The 27,276-nt window shown below is 52.0% G+C and overlaps 11 protein-coding genes across 11 annotated transcripts; 7 read left to right on the forward strand and 4 right to left on the reverse strand.

The window, feature by feature from the left end:
• Positions 1–313: 313 nt before the first annotated feature.
• Positions 314–3,049, forward strand: LRP88_09184 (ATP-binding protein; the record flags this gene model as incomplete). Its single annotated transcript, XM_083245674.1, has 7 exons — positions 314–427; positions 494–1,438; positions 1,508–2,127; positions 2,178–2,209; positions 2,262–2,465; positions 2,539–2,774; positions 2,840–3,049. The coding sequence occupies 7 exons, from the start codon at positions 314–316 to the stop codon at positions 3,047–3,049; spliced, it is 2,361 nt and encodes a 786-aa protein (XP_083100168.1).
• Positions 3,050–4,148: 1,099 nt separating this feature from the next.
• On the forward strand, positions 4,149–4,631 carry LRP88_09185 (uncharacterized protein; the record flags this gene model as incomplete). The annotated part of the gene is made up of 1 exon (XM_083245675.1): positions 4,149–4,631. One exon carries the CDS (start codon positions 4,149–4,151, stop codon positions 4,629–4,631), a length of 483 nt encoding a protein of 160 aa, XP_083100169.1.
• A 426-nt stretch (positions 4,632–5,057) lies between these two features.
• On the reverse strand, positions 5,058–7,265 carry LRP88_09186 (aspartate--tRNA ligase MSD1; the record flags this gene model as incomplete). Its single annotated transcript, XM_083245676.1, has 3 exons — positions 5,058–6,029; positions 6,079–7,022; positions 7,070–7,265. 3 exons carry the CDS (start codon positions 7,263–7,265, stop codon positions 5,058–5,060), a joined length of 2,112 nt encoding a protein of 703 aa, XP_083100170.1.
• An 894-nt stretch (positions 7,266–8,159) lies between these two features.
• LRP88_09187 (uncharacterized protein) lies at positions 8,160–10,770 on the forward strand (the record flags this gene model as incomplete). The annotated part of the gene is made up of 2 exons (XM_083245677.1): positions 8,160–10,589; positions 10,756–10,770. 2 exons carry the CDS (start codon positions 8,160–8,162, stop codon positions 10,768–10,770), a joined length of 2,445 nt encoding a protein of 814 aa, XP_083100171.1.
• Positions 10,771–12,816: 2,046 nt separating this feature from the next.
• On the reverse strand, positions 12,817–13,882 carry LRP88_09188 (uncharacterized protein; the record flags this gene model as incomplete). Its single annotated transcript, XM_083245678.1, has 3 exons — positions 12,817–13,644; positions 13,701–13,813; positions 13,867–13,882. 3 exons carry the CDS (start codon positions 13,880–13,882, stop codon positions 12,817–12,819), a joined length of 957 nt encoding a protein of 318 aa, XP_083100172.1.
• A 2,123-nt stretch (positions 13,883–16,005) lies between these two features.
• LRP88_09189 (amidophosphoribosyltransferase) lies at positions 16,006–18,627 on the forward strand (the record flags this gene model as incomplete). The annotated part of the gene is made up of 16 exons (XM_083245679.1): positions 16,006–16,029; positions 16,086–16,151; positions 16,206–16,378; positions 16,433–16,455; positions 16,579–16,699; positions 16,759–16,911; positions 16,961–17,322; positions 17,383–17,399; positions 17,462–17,535; positions 17,588–17,612; positions 17,670–17,795; positions 17,899–17,976; positions 18,063–18,090; positions 18,144–18,202; positions 18,250–18,548; positions 18,600–18,627. 16 exons carry the CDS (start codon positions 16,006–16,008, stop codon positions 18,625–18,627), a joined length of 1,656 nt encoding a protein of 551 aa, XP_083100173.1.
• A 610-nt stretch (positions 18,628–19,237) lies between these two features.
• On the reverse strand, positions 19,238–20,386 carry LRP88_09190 (Pyruvate/Phosphoenolpyruvate kinase-like domain-containing protein; the record flags this gene model as incomplete). The annotated part of the gene is made up of 3 exons (XM_083245680.1): positions 19,238–19,788; positions 19,840–19,895; positions 19,953–20,386. 3 exons carry the CDS (start codon positions 20,384–20,386, stop codon positions 19,238–19,240), a joined length of 1,041 nt encoding a protein of 346 aa, XP_083100174.1.
• Positions 20,387–20,803: 417 nt separating this feature from the next.
• LRP88_09191 (Zn(II)2Cys6 transcription factor domain-containing protein) lies at positions 20,804–22,406 on the forward strand (the record flags this gene model as incomplete). The annotated part of the gene is made up of 3 exons (XM_083245681.1): positions 20,804–21,293; positions 21,368–21,426; positions 21,492–22,406. The coding sequence occupies 3 exons, from the start codon at positions 20,804–20,806 to the stop codon at positions 22,404–22,406; spliced, it is 1,464 nt and encodes a 487-aa protein (XP_083100175.1).
• Positions 22,407–22,645: 239 nt separating this feature from the next.
• On the forward strand, positions 22,646–23,176 carry LRP88_09192 (uncharacterized protein; the record flags this gene model as incomplete). Its single annotated transcript, XM_083245682.1, has 1 exon — positions 22,646–23,176. The coding sequence occupies one exon, from the start codon at positions 22,646–22,648 to the stop codon at positions 23,174–23,176; it is 531 nt and encodes a 176-aa protein (XP_083100176.1).
• Positions 23,177–24,018: 842 nt separating this feature from the next.
• Positions 24,019–25,616, forward strand: LRP88_09193 (major facilitator superfamily domain-containing protein; the record flags this gene model as incomplete). Its single annotated transcript, XM_083245683.1, has 4 exons — positions 24,019–24,355; positions 24,405–25,094; positions 25,146–25,360; positions 25,446–25,616. The coding sequence occupies 4 exons, from the start codon at positions 24,019–24,021 to the stop codon at positions 25,614–25,616; spliced, it is 1,413 nt and encodes a 470-aa protein (XP_083100177.1).
• A 239-nt stretch (positions 25,617–25,855) lies between these two features.
• Positions 25,856–27,197, reverse strand: LRP88_09194 (NADH:flavin oxidoreductase/NADH oxidase family protein; the record flags this gene model as incomplete). The annotated part of the gene is made up of 3 exons (XM_083245684.1): positions 25,856–25,897; positions 25,946–26,290; positions 26,349–27,197. The coding sequence occupies 3 exons, from the start codon at positions 27,195–27,197 to the stop codon at positions 25,856–25,858; spliced, it is 1,236 nt and encodes a 411-aa protein (XP_083100178.1).
• Positions 27,198–27,276: the final 79 nt, after the last annotated feature.

Raw genomic sequence — 27,276 nt, forward strand, 5'->3', positions numbered from 1 at the left:
CGGGAGATTGGGTGGACATGTTGAAAGTGCAAATCAACCGCAGAACAGCTGCAACCCCTTCTTATTAGTCAACCATTATATATCAAAATATTGGGAGGCCTCAAAAATGCGCATCATTGCACTTTTCGTGTGGGTGTGGCCTCAAGACGCAAGATCGCATCCACGCCTGGTCAAGTTCGCAAACTGGGCCTACCTACCTAAGCTGAAGAAACCTCACAATTAGCCCATCGTCTCAATTTTAAGCATATACTCTTTACGACCTGTTTACACGCACAAACTGAATGGTTTGTTTATCCGAGAACCTTCTGTAACCATGTCGCTCGGGGACTACCAGGCTGCTCTGCCTGGTTTGTTCAGCGACCCAGAGACCACTCAGCCTGCTTCCCCTCAAACCACCCAGCCTGTGATTGAAGAAACAGTGGCTATGGTATGATCCAAACAAGTACCAACATTTAGTAAAGATGCGAATCTGAAACCGTTGACCGAAATACAGACCCAGCCCAAGCCAACTAAATCTGCTCCAACCAAGGGCTTTGTGGATATCGTGGAGTACCACACCGAAGATCTCAATGGCCGTGACGTTGAAATCATTCCCACCGAGCGATTTCTTCCCAACAAGCGCAGAAGCACCAAGAAGCACCAAACGTATCGAGACTACGCGGTCGTTCTTCGCCGGACATGGAAACAGAACAAAAAGAGTTCCGTTTTGGTCCGAATTGAGCTGGAAATCCAGTCCGAGGTCCTCTGTCAAGCATTCCGGAAGATCGCTGTCGACTCTTACGAGGACACTAATCTTCAGGCCTTTCCGATCAAGCTTCCAAGCCCCTTCTCTGAGCTATTCTTCTACCGCGACGAGATAAGGTCCCTAGTGGAAGATAAGAACACAAGCGAGGATATCCGCCAAGCGGCTGGGGCTTTGCATGATTTCATACTGAAGAATGGACTCATGGCAAGTACAGTCGCGGATCACGAGAGGTACTCCAAGGAAGGCCACGTTGTCGGCGGCATCCTCTGGACGATTTACCCCCCGAACAGTCTTGTGGTCCTCAGTGCTGGGAAACTTCGTGAATGTTGGATTTGCCGCAACGTGTCGAGTAAGCAGGACTGGAAGGGATATTTTTGGGAGGTGACTGGCTTCAGAATCGGGTATGACGGCTCCTCCCCTGGACTTACTCGACAGACTTGCCGTATCCCAGTCATGGGAATGGAGGTGTGCAAGATCTCAGATCTGCTCTTGATCCCAATCAGGAACTACCAGGATCTACCCTTGTTGAAGAAGGCATTGCACGCCAGGGCAACGAGGCTGCAAAAGGTTCTTGGAAAGGACCTGTCGTTATTCGCCTCACAGACATATGCCAACCTTGGATGGGACAGTGAGTTCTGCGACTACGATACAGAACAGAACCTTATGTTGCATGCCAACCAGGCAAGTTCTATTGTTTCCTAAATATGGCAGAGAGGGAGAGTATTAGCAGCAGGTCCGGTCGGTAGCTAATGTGCATTACAGCTTGATGACCGCGTGGTCGTTGACTACAAGTCGTTTCTGAGTGAGCGCCAAGTGGTTCCCACTGAACTCGTGGGTTTCCACAGCAGGCACAAGCAATCCAAATCAAAGGTAAAGGCAAGGGGTGTGCTTACTAGAACGGAACAGAAACCACCAATTCCCCCTCGACCCTGGACCAGGCCACCTAGGGTCGGGGACCCTAGGGAACCCAGTTCCGATTCTGATGCCCCCGAGGATGATTCTGACGATAATGTGGATCTCATGGAGTTCAAGAGTGCTGGGAATTCACAGGAGTCTCATGACCCACCTCAGCCCAGCCTCGACGATTTAGCTGGATTGTCCGAGGCGGTAGGAGAAATCTTCAACGTCTCGAAGGCAGATTTCAATCTCTTGTTCCCGGCCCTAGTTCCTGCCTTTGGGTTCAATAAAAAGGAATGGGTTTGGGTACTCAGCGATCAACTTCAGGAAGTTGCTTGGAACATGGTCGCTTTTGAATCCTTGCAGCTGGAGGCAACTACGAAGCATCTCGTCCAAGCTCTGGTGAAGGGTCACAAGGCCAACTCAACTGCATTTGACGATGTGGTCCCTGGCAAGGGCCAAGGGCTGGTTTTCCTTCTGCACGGGTACGTTGTTCGCTCATGGATCAGATGCACATAGGCTAACGAAGCCATAGAAATCCCGGACTGGGAAAGACCCTGACAGCTGGTGAGTGGTTGTGTGTCGAATGTGGTCCAGTAATGCTTACAGGATCTTTTAGAAGGCGTAGCCGACTACCTTGAGCGTCCCCTGTATTCCATATCAGGTGGAGAACTGAGCACTGAGGTCACAAAGTTGGAGAAGAGGCTGGATGAAATTTTCCGTCTGACGAAGAGATGGGATGCCGTCTGTCTGCTTGACGAAGCTGACGTGCTCCTGTGCAAACGAAACTCGGCTGAGATGGACAGGAATGCCATCGTCGCAGGTACGCACGGCTCTCGAGCTTGCCTTAAGTCCCTTTGAATTACGTGATTGAAGCTAATATGCGAGGGAGTCAGTGTTTCTCAGAAAGATGGAATACTTCCAGGGTGTTTTGTTCCTCACCACTAACCGCAAGCAAGACTTTGATGAAGCATTCAAAAGTCGAATCCATGTCACAATTTCCTACGGTGAGCTGTCAGACGAGGCCCAGGCCAAGATCTGGGAGCGACTGATTGTCAAAAATAAAGATGTGCAGGTGGACGGTTCCTGGACGGCTGCTGCCTTTGAAGCTCTTGGAAAGTTGAAGCTCAACGTGAGTCAAGGTCTCTGTCTTTCTCTAAGACAATTTAACATTTCTGACCGACGACGTCTGTGTAGGGTCGGACAATTAAGAACATCTTACGGACTGCTGTTGCATACGCTAACGCTGACGAGGAAGCACTTGGCCTTCGCCATGTTCTGGCTATTGTGCAAACTGAACTGAAAGATGTCGATGAGGAACCGTCAGCGAACGCAGACAGCCTGGAGAGCTCCCGGAAGGCTCAGGTCAAAACTGCTTTGGATGATTTGCAGCGGTTATCGAGCTAGGAACCTACGTAGCCAAGAGAATGAGAGTTCATGCTTGAGATCCTTTGGCAAGGTTATTATACATTGCTCCATGGGTCCCACCCTGGCCAATTGCTAGAGCACTATCTGAGATGCGAACTAGCTTAGTGCGACATTGTTACTGCCCTATCGCAAGAGCCTTAGCGCAAAACCATGGCCCTTGTCATGGCAGATTAGATTCTTGTCGACCACACGATAGGTGCGCAAATGGAGACACCTACATACCTTATTCACATTATGCATAACTAAAAAAACTAAGTTTGCGAAGCAATTCAATTGAAACCACTGAATTCTTGGCGCCACGCAATCATTTCTCTCGGGCTGTCTAGGAGGCCTCTCCCTCTGCACGGGGCAACGCGTCCCGTCCCAAGGCAGGGAATCACCAGCCCAATCAATAAATGGCGTCGCCACGTCTCCCTGCGCCCCAGTGTGGCTGCCAGCCACGCGTTGCAACCAAAATAGCAACGACCAAAAACTCTAACTCAACAGTTTAACCGAACCGTTGATGCATTACCGTGGCTGGCTGTGCAGCAGTCTTCCAGATCGGGAATGTCTATTGCCCTTTCGTGGCATGTTCCTTGCCACTCTCGCCGCGCACTCACCGAGACAAATCAGGTAAATCTGTGGATCTTTTTGTCTGGCAGGGAAAATAAGACGGCAGTTGACAGTCGGACTCTTGCAGGCGGTGATGACATGGCCTGGCATGGCGCAGTCTAGGCGGAGCCACAGCCGATCGACGGCAGGGACGAACAAAGCTGGAGATCCCCTGCAAAAGGGAGAAGCCGTGATTGGCTGTGTCTAATGGCTGTGACAACGGTAGCTGAAAATTAGTGGAGGCATTGACGCAACTTGTGTCCCCGCCACATTGCGAAATGAGATGACCAGGGAAAGCAAACAAAATTGAAACACGCCGCCGCGCAGGTATATATGAAGGGAGATTATGCCCCTTCTAATCTTGATTTCATCTCAGTTCATTGCAACACAACAGTCAAATACCCCAGGTTTTCTACTTTAACCTTATTCAACAACAACCAACACTCTCCTCCATCTTCTACACCACCAACCACACAACACCATCAACATGCTCTTCACCAAGATCGCTGTTCTCGCCGCTGCCGGCCTCGTCGCCGCCAACAACGCCGCTCCCGCCATCACCCAGGCCCCCGAGGTCCGCCGCGACATTGGCGACGACATTGAGACCTGGGCTAAGGACAAGGCCAACGACGCCCAGACCTGGGCCGAGGGTCACGCCTCTGAAGCCGAGTCCTGGGCTAAGGACAAGGCTTCTGATGTCAAGAGCTGGGGTCAGGAGCACGCTTCCGAGGCCGAGTCTTGGGCCAAGGATAAGGCTTCCCACATCAGCACCGCCATCGACGCCGCTGAGACCTGGGTTTCCACCAAGGCTGGCAGCGTTGCTTCCCGTGTCAGCAGCGCTGTGAACGAGGCTGCTACCAGCACCGACAATGACGACGACAACGCTGCCGTGAGCCTGCGCGGTCAGGCTGGTGCCGTCGCTGCCCTGGTTGCCCTCGGCGCCACTGCTTTCGGCTTCATCATGGCCTAAGCTTAACACAACAAACATCACGACCTTCGAGATACCCCCTCGCGCGAAAAGGCGTACACATTTTTTTCATGATTATCGGAGTTTGGGGACCCAAGGGCATTAGAGTACGAGCAACACGATAGAAGGTCGTTGCCGGAACTGGCTGGGCATAGGGCATAATGCAACGGTTTAACGACGCGCGAAGCACAGAACTGTTTTTTAGACAAGCATCAATTCATTAACATATTTACTTCATCTTTTGACCATCTACTATTGAGTGACATGTTCTATAACACCGCCTCTATGGTACACTTGTCTACACTTATAATACAGTATATACTTCGCCTCCCAGCCTAAACATGAAACATTTCTAGTGAGTTGCGATGTTACACCCTCAGCTACTGGAGGCCAAGGCGCTATCCAAATCCTCCCGTCTTGGAAGGTTCCTCATGAATCCTTCTGACCCCGGAGGTACAACCCATAAGGTTCAAGCTGCTCTTTTGTCAGCTTGCTCGGCGACTTGACGAGCGGATCCTCTCCCTTCATCGTCTTGGGGAACGCCATGGCATCCCGCACCGTCGACGTATCCGTCATGAGCGCGACGAGTCGGTCAAAGCCAAGGGCGAAACCGGCGTGAGGAGGACACCCTGACTGCAGGGCCTCAAATAGGTGAGCAAAATCGGCGATGCGCTTCTTGGGCACCTTTAGGATATCTTGCATGATGAACTTTTGAACTTCGGCTACGTGGATACGCTCGCTGCCGCCGCCGACCTCGACACCGTTGAGCACGAGATCGTAGGCTGCGCTCTTGGCATCGAGGGGGTTTGTGAAGAGGAGTTCGAGGTCGGCCTGGGAAAGGGGCGCGGTAAAGGGGTGGTGGGATGCTGCGATGCCGGCGCTGCCCTCCTGACCTGGCTCACCCTCCTCGACGGGCTTAAACATGGGGAACTCGGTCACCCACACAAACTGCAGTGAGCCAGGGGTGCCCAGTTTCGGCGTCGACATGTACTCTGCTTCAACCAGGGCCTTCCAGAGCGCACTGCGCATCTCGCCAATCTTGGTGGAGCCCTTGCAGTACTGACCCTGGGGCTTCTCCCTGGCCTGGAAGACGATAAGGTCACCGTCGTTGAGTTCCTTGCCCTCAGACACAAGGTCCAAGATGGCGTCAAATTCGAAGCCGACGGAGCTCAAGCCCATGAGTGGTTTACTCGAGTCGTAGACTAGCACTGAAGGCTGTCCATTGGGGTTGTTTGCCAGTCCCGTAGGCAGATCATCCATAAACTTGATGACGAACTCACGCGCCTCCTGTGGAGAACAATTTTCTAGTGGAAACGTGAAGGCTTCGACCAGCGGGTCTTCTAGATCAGTGATCATGCTGACGAACTGACGATAAGGCTCGAGGTCTGGAATAGCATGGACCTGAAATTGTCAGCGGCAGGTATTGACATGACACATGCAAAAACTGTACCTTGTTAGGGATGCGCAGATCAGGCTTGTCGGTTCCATAAGAAGCGATACTGTCCTGAAACTTGATCGTCGTGAACTCGTGGGCGAGAGGCTCATCTGATGGCTGCGGGCCATCAGGAATCTCCGTCAATACGGGAACTCGCTGCTTCCGAATCTCTTTATAGCTATGCGCTGGCCGTAGAGCCTCCAGAGCATCTAGAACAATGTCGTTGACGTCTTGCCTCACTTTTGCCGCGCCAGCAAAGGACCACTCCATATCCAGCTGTGTAAACTCTGGCTGGCGATCCGCTCGTGAGTCCTCATCACGGTAGCAGCGAGCCCACTGCATATACTGCCCGATGCCGCTCGCCATGAGGATCTGCTTGTACTGCTGGGGGCTCTGGTTCAGGGCGTACGCCATGCCGCGCCGGCGAGTCGGCACGAGAAATTCCCTGGCGCCCTCGGGTGTTGACTTGAACAGTGTCGGTGTCTCAACGTCGATGAATCCCTTGTTCAGCAGCCCCTTGGTAAGCTCTGCCTTGAGCCATGACCGGAACTTGAGACGTGCCTGAAGCTCTGGGTGGAATTTGATCTGGTAGTGTCGCTTGTGCGGTGGGAAGTTGACTTCTTTCGTAACGATGAGGTCCTTCGGGACACTGTTGAGGGTTCGGAGGTTCGTGAGGGAGACGGTAGGCTTGGAAGAAGCGGACGAAGGCTCCCCGACACTTTCATTCTTCGGGGTCTCGTTTATCACATCGACGAGGACGGGGCTAAAGGCGGGGACGTCACGCAAGAGGGCGTGGGCTTCAGGGTCGTTCGCGGCGTCGGCGCAGAGCTGAATCACTTCCCCCGATGAGGTCGTGAGGTCGGCAAAGATGAGGCTCTTGGATACGGCCCTCTTCTTGCCTAGCAACCCGGAGTATTTGCCAGGCCTGGCGTTCTTGAGGGGTAGATCGGCATTGCTGTCTGACGCGTGTTAGCCATTGAGCGCAGAGAGTATGCGGGAGCCATACACTTCTCCCAGAGGCCCAGAATATCCTTCTTGTAGGTCTCGTTGATCGCCCCATCAGCTGTAGCTTTAGCCTCTGGGTCGGAGCTCTGGGAATAGCAGCGCTGGGGCAGGCATTGGCGTGCCCGCAGTAGCGTCAGGGAGCTTGCGCATGCCCCGCGGCGCAGAGCGAAGCTTCCGCGACCAAGAGGGAGCACCATGATCGCAAAAGAAAGGGCGGGGAAGCTATACTCGTGCGAATTGAGTCATTGTTCGAGGGGTCGTCCGTGGTGGGCCGATGGCTATCGCCAAAATTCAGAGGGAGAAGAGAAAATCCGTCCGGCGGGCTCGGCGAGCGGCCCCACTTTCCGCTCCGATCGGCGATTGGTGGTGCTTCAACGGCTTCCGCCGTGATAGCTTCACCACGACTTTCTTATTGCGAGCTCTTGGTAGAAAGGCCGGCAATATAGTTGTGCTTCTTCTTCTACTCTTTGCCATAGGGAAGCTCATAGGGCACGTCGAACCTTCTTCTACTCTGATGGATTTTGAGGGAATTATACCCGACTCTTGACCTACACCACTCTGTGCCACGGCATATGGGCTGACCGACCCGCGAAAAAATTTCACGCTCACATTATTCGATCTCTCGTTCGAAATTTCGAACTTTCGATCTTACCTGGACTTTCATAACCTTCACGCCTGTCTTATCATCCGTGGTCTGGTATTTATGGCGCGCTACTGCTACTGCGAGCAACATATTCTGCCTCCAGATCTAGCCGGACTGTCTGTTACTGTTGCAAAGATGCATGGAATTCGCGGAAAGATGCTCTGGGTAGCCGTACTTGGGGACTCGGCATGTCCTCTTAGAAAGCCAAAGCCAAGAGTTCATTGTCATTGGTCAACGACAGACACCCCTGCTCCTGCAAGATGAGCCAGCTCACAGCTGTACAGCTGAGAGCCTTATTTTCATATTCGCTCTCTTTTTCTCTCACATCACGACCCTTCTTTCAACTTCAGTCAAAACAATCTGAACGGCAGCATCCTTTGTCTTCCTCGGAGCCCCTTTAATGTCTGGCCTCGAGCCTCTGGCAGCCCTTGGGCTTGCGTGCAGCATCATGCAAACGACAACGTTCGCTGGACAGACCCTCTCGCTCTGCAGGAAGATCTACAAAGACGGACAGCCAGACCCTACCCTTAGCGACTACAGTCTGGAACTGTCAAAAATCTCCGAGACGCTGAAAAATAATCTGAACAGAGGCAGTGGCGTTCTTGCAAGTGATGATCTAGCTCTCCGGGACACAGCAGAAAAGTGCCTCGAGGTCGCAAACAAGTTGGCCCGAGAGATGCAGAATCTTTCGTCTCTAGATGGCCAGAAGGGAGTCCGAGCTAGCATTCTGCTCGGATTCAAGACACTCTTTCGAAAGTCGCGCCTGGAACAATTGGATACGAGCCTCAGAAACGTCCAATCCACCATGAACACCCAGCTTCTTGTGAGGACGCTTGATGGAGTCGATGCCTCTACGATCCAGCAGGAAGGCGCTTTGGCTGATTCACGCCGCCTCCTGGAACACACAATCCAGCAGTGTTCTTCAAAAAACGAAAGCAAGCTCAATATGATCGCCCAGGAAAATGTGGAAACACGAGATCAACTATTGCAGGCAATGAACAACGCGCAAACCCGGGTGGAAGAATGCATAAAATCTGAATCGTCCAAGAACGCCCAACTGTTACAAACACACATTGCTGCTGTCGAAAGCAACGCACAACGACAAGTTGATGAGTTCCAGGAATGGATGGACCAGCAAAATGAGGAATTTGCCTATCAGTGCCTGCTGCAAAGCCTCAAGTTCGAAAACATGGAGGAACGAAAGAACCAGATCAATCGAAATTATCCTCAAACGTGCCGCTGGATTTTCGAGGAGCCTGATAAGGAATCTCTCCTTTCGAAGTGGACGCCAGATGAAACGGATAATGGCGGCAATCCCGCAGCTGGCTTCTCGCCGAGCCCTCGCTCTGAATGGAGGAAAAAACCCTGGGATAGTTTTGTGGGCTGGTTGGAATCGAATGAGCCCATTTATTGGATCTCTGGTAAACCAGGTTCAGGGAAGAGCACTCTGATGAAGTTCGTCTCATCCAGTCCCAAGACGAAGAGACTTTTGAGGAAGTGGCAACCCGAAGTCCAGATATTCTCGCATTACTTCTGGAAAGCTGGATCAGAGATGCAACAAAACCTAAAAGGCCTACTATGCTCCTTGATGTACCAGATGTATTGTGAGAACCGGCAAGTGGCTATGGACTACCTTCATGAGACACGCGAAATCCGCCAGAAGCCGTCATCAATCGCGGACTGGGACACGAAGAAACTGGAGTGTCTTCTTGAAAGCTACATGTCCGAGTTCACAGGCGGAATTTGCATTTTCATCGATGGTCTGGACGAATTCACACCTCAGCGGGATTACCACGACCTTCTCTTCCTCCTGGATAGGCTCTCGGGACCACGGGTCAAACTCTGTCTTTCGAGCCGTCCAGAACAGGTCTTGCAGAACCACCTACAGGTTCACGCAAACTTGCGAATGCAGGACTTGACGGAAAGTGACATGAGAAAGTATGCTGCGGGATGTCTAGGCCGAGCTATCTCACCGACAGACCAAGAACTACACATCAACGCTTTGGCATATTCGATCATCTACAAAGCTGATGGGGTGTTCCTCTGGGTTGTTCTCGTTTCCAAGAGCCTTGTGAGAGGAATTGAGAATGGCGATTCTGATTTGGAGCTCACGCAGAGACTGGAATCGATGCCAAGAGATCTGGAAGCACTCTACAAGGACATGTGGTTGAGGTCAGATGATGACCGTGAGATTTACCAGAAGTCCACTTCGTGGTTCTTTAACATTATCTTTGCGGCAGAATACGGGCCAGAAGGGCTTGAACACTCCGAGTTCCTTCCTTGCACAAGGCACTTGTCAGTGTCCATCTTTGAGCTAATGGCTGCCACCATGAATCCGACTGCCTTGGATCAATTGCTGGACTCCGGCAGTAACTTTCCTGTCACCGACCTAAATATGAAGTGCTCTCAAATCTCCAAAATGGTCGAGACCAGATCAGCCGGGCTTCTTGAAATCTCAGACCAATTTTCCAGGGCGAGCTCCGGGGACGATGTCACCCTGGAGAACCACGCAGACATGACGGTCAGATTCATCCACCGGACAGCTCGTGACTATCTCCTTGATAGTGAGGACGGGCGGAATCTCTGGCAGACGAGCGAGATATCAACAACCGAGGCCCGGGCGAGACTCGTCAGGGCTTGTCTCCTGCGGTGTCACATTTGGCCGACTTCCACCGGATCCGCCGAGCTTGGCTCGTTCCTACTTCCAGCCAACCATACTGTAGACAAGGATGGCTCTCCTCCAACAGCTCTCCTTTCAGCCGTCGAGAGGACCTACGAGAGCGGAAAGCTGTGGTGCGGACTTGCCTATGAGGAGCTAAATGACATAGAGGCCATGTTTCTCCTCTGTGCAGGCTTGACAGGATTCGTGAGCTACACTGTCAGTCGAATACCTCGGATGCAGCCGAGGGAAGACCTCGATGTGATCTTGAATATGCTCCTACACCAATTCTGCCAAGGGGGTGGCGACGCTAGGTATAAGAAGATGGAAGAGCGAGGCCCGCTGATTCGGTGCCTATTACAGCAGGGTGCTGCTCCCAATTTAGACGGCCATGCCTTGAACAGCCCGTGGATTCACTACCTCAGGACAATTTTCCAGAGAGTCTCGTGGTACAGGCAGCGGGATATGAACTTAAACTTCAGCCGGACAATCTCTGAAGAAATTTCACAGACCTTGAGGCTGTTTCTTGAAGCTGGCGCTTCCCTCTCAGACAACATTCCGGTGGCCATCATGCTCGACAGTCCTCAGCTTAGCTACGAGTGCGTCAGGCCTTGTCCACGACAGGTCTTTGTCAATGTGGTGGCGGTCGTTCTCGTTGTCAATCACGCATGGCTGATCAACGGAATTCTCGAGCAACTTGATCCAGAGGCCAGCGTGGCTGGCATGGGACATGAAAGAGTACCGCCATATGCCAAAGGAGTAATGGCGGCGTACAAAGCAGAGGGAGCGGGGGGCTGCCATCGATGTTGGCTAATACCGGATGAGGATGCTCCCAAAATTGCCGATAAGATCGTTTCCCTCTTGAGAAGCTCTGTTAGAGCTTCAAGTGGAGATCGGGAAGAAGCGATGAAGGAACTCCAGAGCATGGCGTTAGAGATGCGTGGCCGGAGTGAGCCAATCGATAAACTTAAAGTGCCAGAGTTCTTGAAGATAGGGAACCTCCCTCATGCTCCAAAGTTATTGGCTGGCGGGACTGAATAGAATTCATTTTCTAACCTAGTCATGGTTTTTGCTGTTACGTCATGGCATTGAGTTTTGACGACGTCCATGAAGTGATAACAATGTCTTTTGCTGGTGTGGCGATGGCTTCTCCCGCAGACGTCATTGATGAAAAGAAGAACTGAAGACACTCCGACATTGTCCATACTATTTTCATCAGGTATTGTCCAGCAATGGCGCTCAAAATTACCGGCAGACCGTCAAGTCAAATTCAATTCAGTGTAAGTAGTCCACAGGTACCTGGGTCTACATAGGTAGCGGCCAGCCCCTTGATTTTCCGTCCGCGGAACGCGCGGCCAATACAGAAGCCCGGCTGGGTATTTGTCAGGATTTCTTCGTAACGGCACGGGCCTAGACATAGTAAATGAGAAGTTTGAACCCTCTAGCTAGCCCGTACAGCCAGGTGTGTCTACATAGAGTACCTGGTCTGGCGTTTGTACTCGCAGGGTTGCGAAGCTACTCAAACACTGGTGACGCTTGAACTCTTCAAAGTACCAAGCGCTAGACCCCAAAGTATTCAAATGGATGCAGCGGAAAAGCTACAGAAATCAGATTTGATTAAGTATTAGGCCAAATTTTAACCAGGAGGTCGGTGGTACTTTGCGGATTCCACATCGCAACAAGTAGCATATTAATATAGTTCCAACCGTGCCAAGTCTCAGGTGTTGTGTCTCCGTTTGTCGAACGATTCTCGAGGCGAACTGTGGGACCCGGAGCATCATCTTTAAGCCAAGGCATGGGACTTTCCCTGTCAGTTATAACGGGCCGATGCTCATATAAGCAAGTGGAATGTTATGTTCTGGCGGAGATGATTATTAGAGTCAGTGGTTTGGTTTCCCAGTCAACTCTTGGTTCACAGTGGAAACGACGTTGTAGATGTTAATTTCTCTCTTCTTGTCTTGCAGTAACACTTGACAACTATCGGGACAGCTTAAACCCTTTAAAAATCTCTGCCATCATCGTAATATAGGTCCTTGATCGCCCTTTCAAGCCGTAGCGAGGTAGGGTGGTCATTCCCCAATACCTTGATTGAGGCCTTGTAGGCGAAAGTAAACCAAAGCAGTGCCTCCATTTGCTTAAATCGGTATTGGCAGCTCAATCCAATGCCTGGGAAGTGATCTATTAGTTTGACATTTCTACTTTGGCTGTAAACCCCCCAGAACCGCTTCAAGATCCGGTTTCGAACCATGTCCAGTATCCATTTTCCCATCGCCTTGGCCCCAGAAGTGTCTTCCGCAATACGGTGCATGTACTGCAGTTCTTTGGCAAGCGGGATGAGCTCTGTTAAACGCAGGGGACTAGCGTGGAGGACCAGATGAGTCAGTATGTTCCGTGCGATGAGGCATTCCGACCTGGCAGTCTCGAGAGCCTTTTCATCGACCAAAGCTCAGATGTAGATGCACCTGGCCTCTACTTCTCGGCCTCGCAGGTCCAAAGGAAGAGATTTAAACTCCGAAATCAGCTTCTGCGCCACCAGCTGCATTCCAGGAAGCCTGGCCAGAGACCAGATAGTAGCAAGCCTCAGCTGCTGGTCCATTTGGTCCACGTCCGAGGGCTCACTGAAGATGAGCCGAAATTCGGGGCTATCAGTGATACCAGAGAGCTCGTCGTCAGATACCACGGGTTGGAGGACCGAGATAATTTTGGTGGGCGGGGCGTTGTCCCGGATCGCAGTGAAGAGACGGAATCCCAATGACCTGGCGTCATTGCTTCGTTCAGAGGCCTCAAGCTTTCCGACGACACGCTGGTAGTGGTACAAGGTTCGAGGGTGTAAGAGGCTCAGCTCTTGGCTGTAGCCACTGGAGATCCAGTCGATGACTTTGTCTGCACCCTGGATATCTTGATTCAGGGCATAGACATCAACTAGATGCCAAGCTGTTCCTACTACATTGGGATGGGTTAGTGTGTAGACGTCTTGCAGCTTGATTAATGCACTGCGAAGTCTCAAGATTGCGTCGTTGAGCTGCCCATCTGAAATCTTCTGGATGACTTCGGCTTGCAGGGCGCGAAGCCCATCGGTAACGATTATTCTCCCACCAGGAAGAAAATGGTGTGCATCAAGGGGACTTTTGAAGCCAACCGGGAGAAGGAGCGCGCAAGGTGCCTTCTCTGCTGGGGCCTTCGCTGGAGTTCCCATGGCCATGGGCGAGCCCACATCATTGGCGTCGGAAGCCGGTACGGCACTGGTGGTGTTCTCCGGAATGGACACTCCGTGCTGGTTAGATAGCGTTGCACTCGCGTTCCAGAGACCCTGTTGGCAGAAACTAAGACCTCGCTGTCGCTGTTCTGCAGCTCTCCCGGGTGCCGAGCGACATCTTTATGAACGTCGCCCTTCCTCAACTTCTTGAACTCCCCCAGGACTTGAAACGGTGTCTGTACATTGTCTTTCTGGCAAGTCTTAGTACCCAAAGTCAAATATCTATAGAGAACAACTCACGAGGCTTGAAAGCCATGGTGCTTATCCATGAAGGCCATGGTTTTCTCCAATGTCAACCCTTCCACAATGTAAAGGTTATAAAGGGTGTCCTTGTGTTCCTCCCATTTCGCGCTGGGGATTTTCCCTCGCTTGCTGCAGTTGAGCTTGTCAGGCGGCACCTAAGGGGCGGCACTGTTTATGAGGGGCTGGGTGTTGGTTTCTGGAGGAGGGTGCATAGGAATCCTCAATGGCGTGCCGATAGGTGCCTCCGGCGTGGGTAATGGGGGGTGATCGGACATCTTTGTGATGAGGTTTGCTCACGATGGTAATGACAAGAGGGTATAGAATTTCGAAGACTGAATAGCTGTACATGTCTTGGTCACTTTCAAGTTTCAATGAGAAGCCTACGGGGGCTTATATATCCGTCCACAACAACTGCAACGAGCCTCTCTGGTCACAATCAAGTCCGCAATAGTCTTTCCTTACAGCACGAGGCCACCATTCTCAACAAAAGCAACAAACAAACCCTCAGATGGCATCAAAGGACAGAGGGAAAAGGGCCCACCAAGATTCCAAGACGCAAACCAACTCACCAATGGAACATGGCGACAAAAAGTCCCCGAAAGTACAGCCACCAAGAGACGTGCCACAGTGCAATCAGGTGGAACAAGAATCAACGTAAAGGCGTTACGACATGATCATTGCTTGCGGACCGCAGAAGGCTGAGCATCCCGACGCCGATTTGGACGGTCGAATCAAATCTATGGCTTTGCGAGGCATCCGACCATGGCACGGGCTCATTAGCATCGCCTCGAACTAGAATCGAGGGCTCGGAAAAGTCCTGGCTTTCAGAGGCTGTGTCATGTGCGATGTTCGACTGAAGATACACAGAAGTTCACATGTACTCTTCAGGGACCATAAGCCTTGTTACATCTCGGGTAAACGTTTTCCAAGGGTCAAAATTCGGCCGACTCACATCCAGTAAAGTTCGTTGGTGTTGGCAGGCAGAAGAGTGACGGAGTTACCACTCCTCCTTTTCTCACCTTGATGCAGCATGTCTACTTTGGAAGAATAGAAGGGATTCAGCCATGTCTAAGGGTTGAAACATTGACTGAAACGAGGTCTCGCATTACAACAAAGATCGCAACGTGTGTTCGATTGCGGTGTGTCCTCGGGATGTAAAAGTAGGTAGAAAACGTCCCTGGCAATGGGTTAAAAGATTCAACTCTGGGAGGTCTGTTGGGCCATGTTCTTGGCGTCTTTGTCATGGATCTCAATGGTAGAACACCCTCATATCCTCTTTCCCATAGCGGTGACAGAGTTTAGCCAAGTTTTGGTGTTCCACTCTCGGGTGGCTGCGGATCATTCTCCGGCCCGCCTTGGCCAATCGCCCCCGAACGGAGGCCGTTGAGATCGCGAGTCAGTTCTAGCCTCTCCAACAGGTCCTCATCCATTGAGCATCACGGGTGTGCCGGAAGGATAATTCGGGTATTGTAAGTAAGAAGCGGAGCCGGAGCTCACTGAAGTCACTGATAATACCGAGAAAATTAGGCAGGTATGTGATTGCTAATGGGATATCGCACATTGGAAGCTGGAGGGTTGCTGTCATGACTCTCTAATCTTTAATCACGCGCCCCAACCAACTTGGCCCGAGACAACCCCGCCTTCGGTCCATGACCTCGGGCTATCTATCTCTGATCCTGGTTCCCATCTTGTTCACCGTGCGCGATAGGCCCTTGCCCTGCGGCAGGGACCCAATTGGGGTGCTTGCATCGGCGTACCTACACAAATTCCCCAATTGCCGGTTTCGCATTCTCGGGCCATTGTCTTTGTTCAACAATCAACTAGATATTGATAGGCCACGGGTGGACAACCATTTAACTCCCAATTTTAATACTTTTGGTGTCGAAAGAGTTTTGGTGAAGGCAATCATGACTACCCGCCGAACCAGTGGAAAGGTTCGGGCCTGAGGCATCCCATCCGCCCCACCCTCCTCCGGTGTCCGGTGCTTGCAGCTTTTTTCAGTGCCCACTAAAATCTCAATCTCGCCTCAAGAACAAAAGGTCACTGCGTTGAGCAACATCAACAAGGGCGTCATTGTTTGCGCAACCACTTGGGTAATACCCTCTTTCGAGTTACAGTCGATACACCTGCGCGACAATGTGTGGTATCAGTGCCATTCTTGTTAGTCCCCACCCCCATCCTCGTGCTGATGAGACCCTTGGCTCACCTCAACCCAGCTCGGCGATCCCAAAGCCACCACGGCTGGTATCGAGCTCCACGAGAGCATCTACTATCTTCAACATGTGAGTACCCACAATTTTCCGTCACTCTCATCATGGTGCTGATGGTCGTACTAGCGTGGACAAGATGCTGCTGGTATCACGGTCTGTCAGGGAGGAAGACTGTATCAGATGAAGGGCAACGGCCTCGCCTCCAAGGTTTTCCAGGAACCAGCCCGTATCCCCGAGACCCTGCCCGGATATGCCGGTATCTCTCACGTCCGGTACCCTACTGCTGGTACTTCCTCTGCGTAAGCGTCTCCTGTTGCTGTTCAAGGAGTATCTGCTGACGGCTCCTGCTGTAGTTCTGAAGCCCAGCCATTCTATGGTGAGTGACCGACAACCTATCGCTGAAAAATGGAAGCTAACATGTTGTAGTCAGTAAGTTATACCACCTCAGGAACAACCTCAGACGCATATTCAGTGTACTGACAACACTCCCTTCCAACAGACAGCCCCTTCGGTTTGAGTTTGGCTGTCAACGGCAACCTGGTCAACAGCACGGAACTCCGTAGCTTCTTGGATCTTGAGGCCCACCGTCATGTCAACACCGACTCCGACTCAGAACTTCTGTAAGCTCATTATTTCCCGGTAAACTTGCATTGGACATCTGATAACCTTGATTTGATAGCCTCAATGTCTACGCACACGCTCTGCACGAGCTCGGTAAGGCTCGAGCCAATGTGGACGACATTTTCGCCGGCCTCCGTGAAGTGTACTCGAGGTGCAAGGGTGGCTTTGCTTGTGTTGCCATGATCACCGGTTTTGGTGTCCTCGGTTTCAGGTAATTCCATCTGCGTGCGTGTTCTGGAGTTGTCACTAATGTCCTTCAGAGATGAGAACGGAATCCGCCCCCTGTGCCTTGGATCCCGACCTTCTGCCACTCTTGATGGAACCATGGATTACTTCATGGCCTCCGAGTCTGTTGCTTTGACCCAGCTCGGCTTTACTAACATTGTCGACATTCTGCCTGGACAAGCCGTTTTCATCCAGAAGGGAGGCCACCCCCAATTCCGACAAATTGTCGAGATGAAGTCGTACACCCCCGACATTTTCGAAATGGTCTACTTCTCTAGGCCTGACTCCTCCCAAGATGGAATCTCCATCTACCGCAGTCGACAGAACATGGGAGAAAGACTCGCAGAGAGGGTCAAGGATGTGCTGGGCGAGAAGGGTGTCCAAGAGATCGATGTTGGTTAGTAATTCCTTTCTTGACAAGTCTACCCTGGCAGATTGGCTGACCGGCGTTGAACAGTTATTCCAATTCCCGAGGTAAGCACTCGTGTTGGGTTTCCATACGCAAGCGGGTAAACTGACGAATCTCCGTCAACAAGACTAGCAACACATCCGCAGCTGCCCTGGCCAGCCGCCTGCAGAAGCCACTCTCCAATGCTTTTGTCAGGAACAGGTAAGAAGCTCCAAAACTTGAATATTAAATCAGGAGCTGATCAATTGCTCAGATACACGTTCCGAACATTCATCATGGTTTGTTGATCTCTTACCCTTCTCGGGGTTATGTCGGTAATACTAACAATGGTACAGCCGGGCCAAAAGGCACGACAACAGGGCATTCGACGAAAGCTGTCGCCCATCGCGTCCGAATTCAAGGACAAGGTTGTCCTCCTGGTTGACGATTCCATCGTCCGTGGCAACACATCGCGCGAAATTGTACGTACCTTGTCTCTGGTAGTCACGAAGTACCCAGATATGCTCTTCTGGGACTGGCGGGAGCATCTTATCCGATAAGATAAGTGGCTAACTTGACTTTTAGGTGTTGATGAGCAGAGAAGCTGGTGCCAAGAAGGTCATCCTGGCTTCATGCTCTCCCGAAATCACACATCCCCACGTGGTAAGTCAGACTGCACCCGCACAGTTTCTTCTCAATTTAGCGAGTAGCAACCCTTGAAGAACTGTGGCTAACACAATTCCTTGCAGTATGGCATTGATCTTGCCGACCCCGCACGTAAGTATACCGCGTAGATGTGCTTCTGGAAGGTTATTAACCGAACAACGCAGAGCTCGTTGCTCACAATAGGACTGTGAAGGAGATCGCCAAGGAGATTGGCGCCGATGAGGTAACCCGCCTCTCATCTACTAGTGTGCATCTCTGACAAGTCTTTAGTTGATCTACCAGTCACTGGATGACCTCAAGGCCGCCTGTCTCGACGCCATCGATGGCGAGACTCAGATCAAGGACTTTGAAGTTGGAGTCTTTTGTGGAAAGTACCAGACAGATGTGCCGGAGAGCTACTTTGAGCACCTCAGCGAGATCCGCGCCAAGGGCAAGAAGAGAAAGAACGTAGAGGAGGAGGGCTCGGACGCAAAGAAGCTCACACTGGTTTCCAACAGTGGCCCAGTGAATGTGCGCAAGGTTCAAGAAGAAGAAGAGGACAAGCCTGTCATCGACCAAGATGATATCAGGTATGTGTGCCCAAGAGTCCCAGGCGTGCTCTATTACTAACATTACTGCAGCCTTCACAACTCTGCCACTGAGCGGTAGACGGCGCAAATGCGAGTTTGCAGAAGCTTCGAGGCTGGGTATGTCACCATTTCAGGTGTCCAAGTTTTGAAACTGATCGGGAAAGCTACATGCGAGGGTCGGCATGGAAGATAGACCTCTGGTCAGGTTCTTGTACAAGTCGGCACTGGCCCTCTGCAACAACCAAAGTCATGAGTGTAGCCCATACGGGCACTTCGTGAAACTTGCTTTATGAAGCAAATGATAGTTTTATCGTAAAAGTTATGTCGGCCTCAAGAATAGAAGATAGACTGTTTCTGCAACGCAAGTTCTTTGCTTGCTCTGGCCGCGCACCCTGGCTGTCTGATGTACCTGTGGTTGAAACCTACACATCTGTTTCACACAGACGCGGAGTGAACTACTTGTATTCATTCGAGCAGAAAAGGGTCGTAATTTATTCTTCAGATCAAGTTTACTCTTAAAGCTTCCTGGGTTGTTCCATCGACTTTGACCTGAACAACCTCTGGCCTGAACACTGCAATCTGTGAGACTGACCATGACGTTTCTTTGATATTTCTACATGTTCCCTTTAACCCGCAAAATTTCTTTCAACAATTCCCCCTTCCAAGCCTTTGTTCCTTTGATACCTCATTTAATACTTCCACTGGTGACCGTTGGCGCCATTCGTTCGTCCCTCATACTGATACTTCTCCTCCTGCTCATAATACTTATTGAACCCGACTCCCTCGCACACTTCCCCGTAAGACAGGACAACCGGGGGCTTTCCGACGAGCAGTGACCCCTTGACACCCTCAAGTGTCTCGCGAATGCTCTTCAACTTGGCAGCCACCAGAGTCCAAGGGTAAGCAACTCCGCAGTATCCAAGTTCCGCAAGATCCTTGGCCGACAAGTTCTCCGTCTTTCCTCCCTCGATAATGTTGGCGAAGACGGGAAAGTTGAGATCCTTGCGAAGTTGGGCCATAGACTCTCGGTCGGGGAGGGCCTCTACGAAGACGGCGTCGACGCCAATCTCGATGGCCTTTCGGGCTCTGGTTACGGCCTCTTCATAGCCGTGGATGAGGCTGTCGGTTCTGGCTAGGATCCAGATGTCTTGGCCTTCGTTTCGGGCGTCGACGGCGGCTTGCCATCTTGCGTAGGCTTCGCTTCTGGAGACGACACTCTTGCCAGCGGTGTGGCCACAGCCTGGAATAAGGGGTTAGATGATGGAGGGCTGGGTTTGATGGAATGTCTTACGCTTTGGCCAAGTCTGGTCCTCAATCATGATGCCTGCCGCTCCCGCCAGCGCGAACCTATCACAAACCGTCAACATCACTGATACTAGACGCGGCTTCGCAGTCTCAACTCACCCCTGAACAGTTCGACGGACGTTCATAGGGCCTCCATAGCCTGTGTCACCGTCTGCGATAATAGGAATAGTCGTCGCTCTGGCAACCTCCTGAATCTTATTTACAACCTCCCCATAAGCAATGTACCCAGTATCCGGCAGCGCAAATGCCGAAGCCATGGCATATCCAGCGAGGAAGAGAACCGGGAACCCTGCCTCCTCACAAAGTCGCGAGCTTAGGGCATCGTAGCTGCAGACGTGCGCGACAATCTTGGAGGGGTCGTCGTGGGCCTCGCGCATCATTGCGCGAAGCCTCGAAGCCTGGATAGAAGGTGTGGCTCCGCGGCAGTTGGAGTAGTCGACCTTAACGCCCTTGCCGCTGGGTTGGACGGCTGGGTATTGGCTTGCCTCGAAGTGGAAGGGGTAGGGGTTGGTGTTGACGATGGACTTGGACATGTTGGCGATGTTGTTTCTGAGTAAAGTTTGTAAGAGGTGTGGTGTTTCGTTGGATGATATCCGATTGAAGCTTTGTAGGAGGTTCACATGTCGCCAACTTTATACCAGAGATGCTGTCGTCATGCTCGAGAGACCCTCCGACGATCGGCGCCTCCTGGTCCTTTCTCCGCATCTCCTGTGCTTACTTTTTAGACGTCATGATTGTACATGAATGTCTCAAAGACATGATTGACTGGTCGTGGCGTCTCCTCCTCTCCTGAGATTCCCATGTCGACCGGACCCCACCGGATGGGGCCGGACCGACGCGGATACTCGCGGCCCCGGATACGACCCCTCAACTTCTTCCCCTGCGATCTTGACCCCGACAACGAATTGGCAAGGTCCGATCTTTCTGGCAGAATTTCTTGTTCCCGCACAATGGAGAGTCCTGGTCCCTCTAACAGTCAGCGCTCCTTCAAGCGGAGCTATGTCGCATGCGTCTCGTGCCGAACTCGCAAGTCGAGGTGCATCGTCAAGGACAAGCCCCCGTGCAACAAGTGTGAGAGGGAGCATCGAGAGTGTCGTTTTGATCATCGCCAGAGAGGTCCTAAGCACCGTGAGCCTCCCAAATGGACACAGCAGGAGACGGCGACGACGTCTCGTCAGCATCCCCTTCCTGAAGTCCAGCTGCCCGGCGCGTCGCCGAAGCAGCTGGACGTGTCGCTAGGCGGTTACCAGGGAGATGCTTTAGGGTTCTCGCAATCGCCTAACAACACAGGACATTCTCTCTACGACCGAGTGAGATCTAGCATTGTGACGGGCACCAACGATGCCCTAGATATCCTGTCGGATGCAGTCGATCGACAACGCAGTGTCGCCGCGTCAACGCCATCCCAGCCGACCAATGGCCCAAAAATTACACCTGGAGGTTTCAATGGGGTGGGCTTCACGATCACCGCCTTGTCAGAGCCCGAAGATTCCACCTTGGACCTGTGGGATAAGTGTCGCTTCGTGCGTCAGGGCTTGTTCACAGCTCAAGAGGCTGTCACGTACATGGATCTGTAAGTCCCAGTTTCCCTTCCTCTTGGCTTCAATTGACAGTGACAGCTTCTTTGAGAAACTACAGCCTCTTTCGCCCGTCATCGTCGACCAGTTTCGAAGCCACTCAGCTCATACACACCTGATTCATGAAGAGGCCATGCTATGCTGCACCATCCTCACCATAGCCTCACGATTCTTCATGCTCCCCGGAGCCGGCGGCACTTCACGAAGTCATAATATCCACCAACGCCTCTGGAGTCACTGCGAGATGCTCATCAAACGGATTCTGCTCGGCCAGGAAAAGACCTCAACAGCCAAGACGAGAGCGATCGGGACCGTTGAGAGCCTGATGCTGATCTCGGACTGGCACCCCCGAGCCCTGCATTTCCCTCCGGAAACCGATGGCTGGGATGCTTTACTCATATCACCTGGTTATGATCCTGTGAACCGTAGGAGGATGAACGATGAGGCTCCTCTTATTAGGTGGAAGGACGACGTCTTTGAGCCCGCCAAGCGGGCAAATAGAATGTCTTGGATGCTCTTGGGCATGGCCAATAACCTTGCGTACGAGCTCGGGGTTATTTCAAGTCAAAGACCCGAAGCTTCGAGGTCAACAGAACTGCAAGTAATCCGCAGTCTCAGGGCACAAAAGCTTCTATACGTCTACTTGACACAGACGGCCACGAGGTTGGGCTATCCCTCAGTGTTCCCAGAGAGCATAGCCGTTACTGCTTCGCGGCTGCTATTGCAGAACTCGGATGAGCCCGCTCATCGGTCCTGGACAGCCTACATGGATTTGAGCGTAGAGCTGACTCAACTGTCGCGTACGGCTTCGTCCATGTTCTTTCAGTCCGCAGCACATCTCCAGAGCCAGGTTCTTGGCGACCATTACGCAGACCTACTGGAGCACTTTGCGGCATCCTTGTCAAAGTGGCAACAGAAATATGATTCTCTGTGCAAAGGTAGGAGTGGTTCGTGTCGACACTGCTCCATTAGCTAATCAAGCGGGTAGATATCAAGGAACCCCTTAGAGACTCCCTTCTGATCGAGTACCATCACCTCAAGGCTTGCACAGGCGCCATTTCGATTCAAGCAGTAGTCGCACGAGCTTCATCCGCCGGCTTCGCAACCGCCAACACAGACCCAGACGAGGTTCTATCCGCGTTTATAACTCCCAGGGATGCCAGGTTCCTGCAGGAAGTCATCTCGGACAGCAAAAAAGTCCTCCGTATCGCAACCATGAGTGATTTCAAGACCCAGCTTCCCTACGCGCCTGCCCGCGTAAAGATCAGCGTCATTAGCTCGTCTGTGTTTCTCCTCAAGGCGTTAAGTGTCGGCTCTACACACACTGATGTGAACGATGCTTTGTATGTCTTGGATCAGTGCACTTCTACGCTGAATTCATCCCCTCCCGATGACATGGATTTTGCATTGAGATATGCAGCCCTGATAGAGAAGCATACCGCCCAGTTCCGGGCTCATCTTACTGCGAGCCGAGGACAAGGTGCTGGTGAGCAACATGCTCGGACTCTGCTTTCCAACGGTGCTGGAGAGAACGAAACGGAGGGGGCAGAAGGGTACATGGCAACCATGAGCACATCTGAAGATGACCTCGGCTTCGTGGGCTTTGACGCGGGGGACACTTGGGTCTCGCTTCCGTTTGATTCTAGCATCGCACCATTTGGAGGAGGGTGTGATCAGCTGTCCCTGGGGTTGGACATTGATTCTCTCAACTTCCTCTGGAGCCTCCCTGGTCTGGGCCCGGAGTAGTTTGACTTTGGGCGGCAGGGAGAGAGCTTCTCTTAGCCGTCTTGGGATAATTCATCCAATCCACCTCATGCTCATGACCCATGAACTACGTATCCAATGCCAATGATGTGTTCTTTGTTATAGTCGAAGCCTGGCCCTCGATGAGATAACTGAGCTAGCAGATAGTATCCAATGGCAAGTTCGGGGAAATGGCTTGGTCAACACACCTCTCTCAGCCGGTATGCTCTTCGGGCCATCCATATCCACCCCGGTCCGGATGAGCCCGCCCTTAGCCGGAACAGCTCCAACGGCAACCACGGCTCATACGATGGCGCTTAATTGGATTCTTGTCGGAAGGGGGTAATATTGCAGGGGCTACAGTCTAGTCTAGATTCATGGGCGAGGAGATGGGACTGATCTGCGTGACGTTGTCCATGTCTTGAAACCCCTTTCGTATGCTGCTTAGACAGTAAGCTCCCTCGGCATGTTCGCACAAGATATTCAATCTGTCCTTTGGAGCCTTCAAGGCCATTCTATTTGGTTTATTGAGCAGATAGCCTGGTGCTTTGGCTCAGGCAATCCCTCCCAACGCCTCAAAACCGAGCCAAGCTCTGGGCAACCTACATGGAGCGTGACTAGCAAGCCAAAGTGCGTAAACCTTGTTCCCAGTCGGGGACCATCTTGGCCCAGCCGGCATCGCTAGCGCAACGCGGGGTAGTCCGGGGTAATCTGGACTCTGGATATGGCCACTGGCTGCTTCTCGAGGCTTATATCAAGACGACTCGCCTCTCCATCATGGAGAGTTTCTCATCAAGCTCACCACTTCTTCTACACCCTCTATTGCATCACAAACACACATCAACATGTCTGAGGCTCCACGCGCTGACAAAATGGCCCGTGACGAGGAGAAGGGCCAGTGTCATCATCTGGAGAAGCATGAGAGTCATGCTTCTGCAGCGAGAGATGGCACAGGCGCTCGCAGCAAGACTAATCCTGCCGAGATTAGACTTGTTCGAAAGCTGGATTGGGTCATCCTCCCCATGCTCTGGATCATGTATTGGTTCAACTACCTCGACCGGAATGCCATCACCGTCGCTCGGCTGGATAACCTTGAGGAAGAGCTCAACCTCTCTTCCACAGAGTATCAGACGTGTGTTTCTATCCTCTTTGTGGGATATATCCTCGGACAGATTCCATCCAGTTCGTCACCCGTTCTTCCCATAACCGTACCCTCGTTGACCTATCTCAGACATGCTCATGACCCGTCTTCGACCTTCCCTCTTCATGTCCGGAGCCATGGCACTCTGGGCTGTCGTCAGCACCCTCACCGCCATCGCAAAGGACTTCAAGGGTCTCCTCCTCACGCGTTTCTTCCTCGGCATCACCGAAGCCCCCTTTTACCCCGGCGCCCTCTACATGCTCTCGATTTTCTATACACGCAAGGAAATTGCCACCCGAATCTCGATCCTCTTCACCGCCAACATCTGCGGAACGGCATTTGCCGGGCTCATTGCCATAGGAGTCTTTGAGATGAGCGGCGTAGCTGGCCTTTCTGGCTGGCGATGGCTCTTCATCCTTCAGGGCATAATCACCTTTGTCATCTCGGTCATGTCGGCGTGGATCCTCCCAGACGAACCTATCAATACACGCTGGCTCTCCGAGGAGGAAAGAGAACTAGCCCACTCACGAGTCGCGGCCGACACGGTGCAGATCAAGACAAACACGACAACTTGGGCTGGCCTCATCGACGCCTGTCGAGATCCTCGGCTCTGGGTTCTCATCTTCATGCAACATTTTCATATGGCTGCCAGCAATTTCAAGAACTTTTTTCCAACTATTGTGGGCACGTTGGGATTTGGTCGGAATGTTACTCTTGCTTTGACATGCCCGCCGTACATCATCTCGGGAATTGTGTGCATTGCGTGGGCTGCCAACTCTGGTAGGTTTTGACGATCCGACGCAAGAGGCCATCACGCTAACGGTTGAATAGGTCGAATGAACGAGAGAACTTGGCACATCACTGTGGCCAAAGTCATTGCTGTCTTTGGCTTCATCCTTGCTTGCACCACCATGAACGTAGGCGCTCGCTACTTTGCAATGTGCGCCTTTGCAAGCGGCGTCTACGCCTGCAACAGCGTTATCCTCGGTTGGGTCTCTAGCACATGCGGCCAAACCAAGGAAAAGAAGGCCATCTCATTAGCTATAGTTAACACCATCGCCTCGCTGAGTCCCATTTACACGCCTGTAAGTTTCAAAGTTGCATTTACAGAGCCGAGGCTAACTCTTGCAGTACCTGTGGCCCAAGTCGGATGAACCTAGGTATACCATTGCCATGTCGAGTAGTGCCGCGTTTTCCGCTGCTTCGGCGTTGTTGGCTTGGCTTATGAGGTGGATGTTGATTCGTGAGAATCGCAAGATCAGACGGGAGAACAATGAGGAGAGGCTCTTTTACGCCTACTGAAGTTAGTCAACAGGAAGAGTACGACTTCTGTTGCCACTCAGGAGACATCTCGCGACAAAGGCCAAACATGACTAAATAGGTACATATTGAGTGCAACTTCATTGCGAACATAACTCAGCAATCGTTTGAATTCCTCGTGCTCATTTGTAAACGAATTTAGGCTCCAGCTTCTAATTATATAGTTCTAATATTGCAGGACATATGAAATGGTTACTTCTTAATAGGGCTCAACCTCTCCCTCACTTTCTCCCCATCTGTTGCATCTGCTTATTATACCAAGCCTAAACCAGAGTCAGCACTACTCCCAACTTAAGGACTTATCAACTTACGCTTTCAACGCCTGCACCAACTGATCTTGGTGCAAATTTCTTCAGAAGCTTAGGGGCATGTACTCTGCGCGCGTACACCTTGGCGTCCTCGTCGCTGACCTCGGCATTCAAGATGGTGTTGACTGGAAGGGAAGGGTTTAGCACCGATGGTCTTCCGATGCCGATGAGGTCGCAGACCCCTTCTTTCAGAGCTGCTTCCATGCCCAAGCGAGTGCGGAAGCCTCCTGTTACCATGAGTGGCATGTCTGGAAGCTTAGCTCTCATCTCGCGGGCAAACTCTAGGAAGAAGGACTCCCGTGCCGCTGTCTTTTCTGACTTGGCAACTTCCTCGGTTCCCATAATCATCTGCGATATGTGTCAGCTTCAAACTCGTTTGTTCTAGACTCGGAAGAGTGAATCTTACTGTTGGGTTCTCGTAACTTCCTCCGCTGACCTCCAAAAAGTCCAGGCCAGCTTCGGCGATGAAAGCAGTCTGCTCAAGACATTCTTCCAGCTCAGCGGGTGACTGATGATCCGCAGAGTTAAACTTGAGGCCAACGCAAAAGTTTGCAGGGACGACGGCCCGAACAGCCTTGATGATGTCGACGGCAATCTTTGCTCTGGCTATCGCTGATCCGCCATAAGCATCGGTTCGGATGTTAGTCTTGGCTGATAGGAACTGTGCAAGCAGGTATCCATGGGCAGCATGGATTTCCACTCCGTCGAAGCCAGCGGCAGCGGCAATCCTTGCAGCGTTGGCGAATCGCTGGATGACTGTTTCGATGTCTTCGAGGGTCATCTCCTTGGGCGTGCCAAAGACGACACAGCTCGCCAACCTCGACAGCAAATCTGAACCCAGGTCCAAAGGCACAGCACTCGGAGCAAGATTCTTGGTCCAAAATGACTTTGTTCCAGCTCCTAGCGGCGACTGTCGACCAGGGTGATTGATCTGCAAGAGGGCCGGTGTCCCTGCCCGACGACAAGTATCAGCCAACCCCTTATACGCCGCAATTACCTTTTCCTCTGCGATGCTTCCGTTCATAGCCGTGCCATTGGGGTCTCCGAGGAACTTTTCGTCGACGTGGACGTTGCCCGTCATGATCATGCCCCAACCGCCTTCTGCCCATGTGTTGTACGTTCGAGAGAATTGAGCCGTTGTGGGAAGCGTTTGAGAGTCGGCCATTTGCTCGGCGAGGGCTGCCTTAATTAGTCGATTTGGCAAGGTCAAGCCGCAGGGCAGCGTTAGGGGCTGGGAGAGTGGTGATTGCGCCATGACGATTGTGCGTTGGTATAGAAGCTAGATCACAAATGACGAGGCCTTGTTCGAAACCGAAAACCTGAGACAATATTTA

This window comes from Fusarium phalaenopsidis (genome assembly GCF_050370095.1).
Source record: "Fusarium phalaenopsidis strain FUZ10S chromosome Unknown contig_32302, whole genome shotgun sequence".
NCBI classification, from domain to species: domain Eukaryota; kingdom Fungi; phylum Ascomycota; class Sordariomycetes; order Hypocreales; family Nectriaceae; genus Fusarium; species Fusarium phalaenopsidis.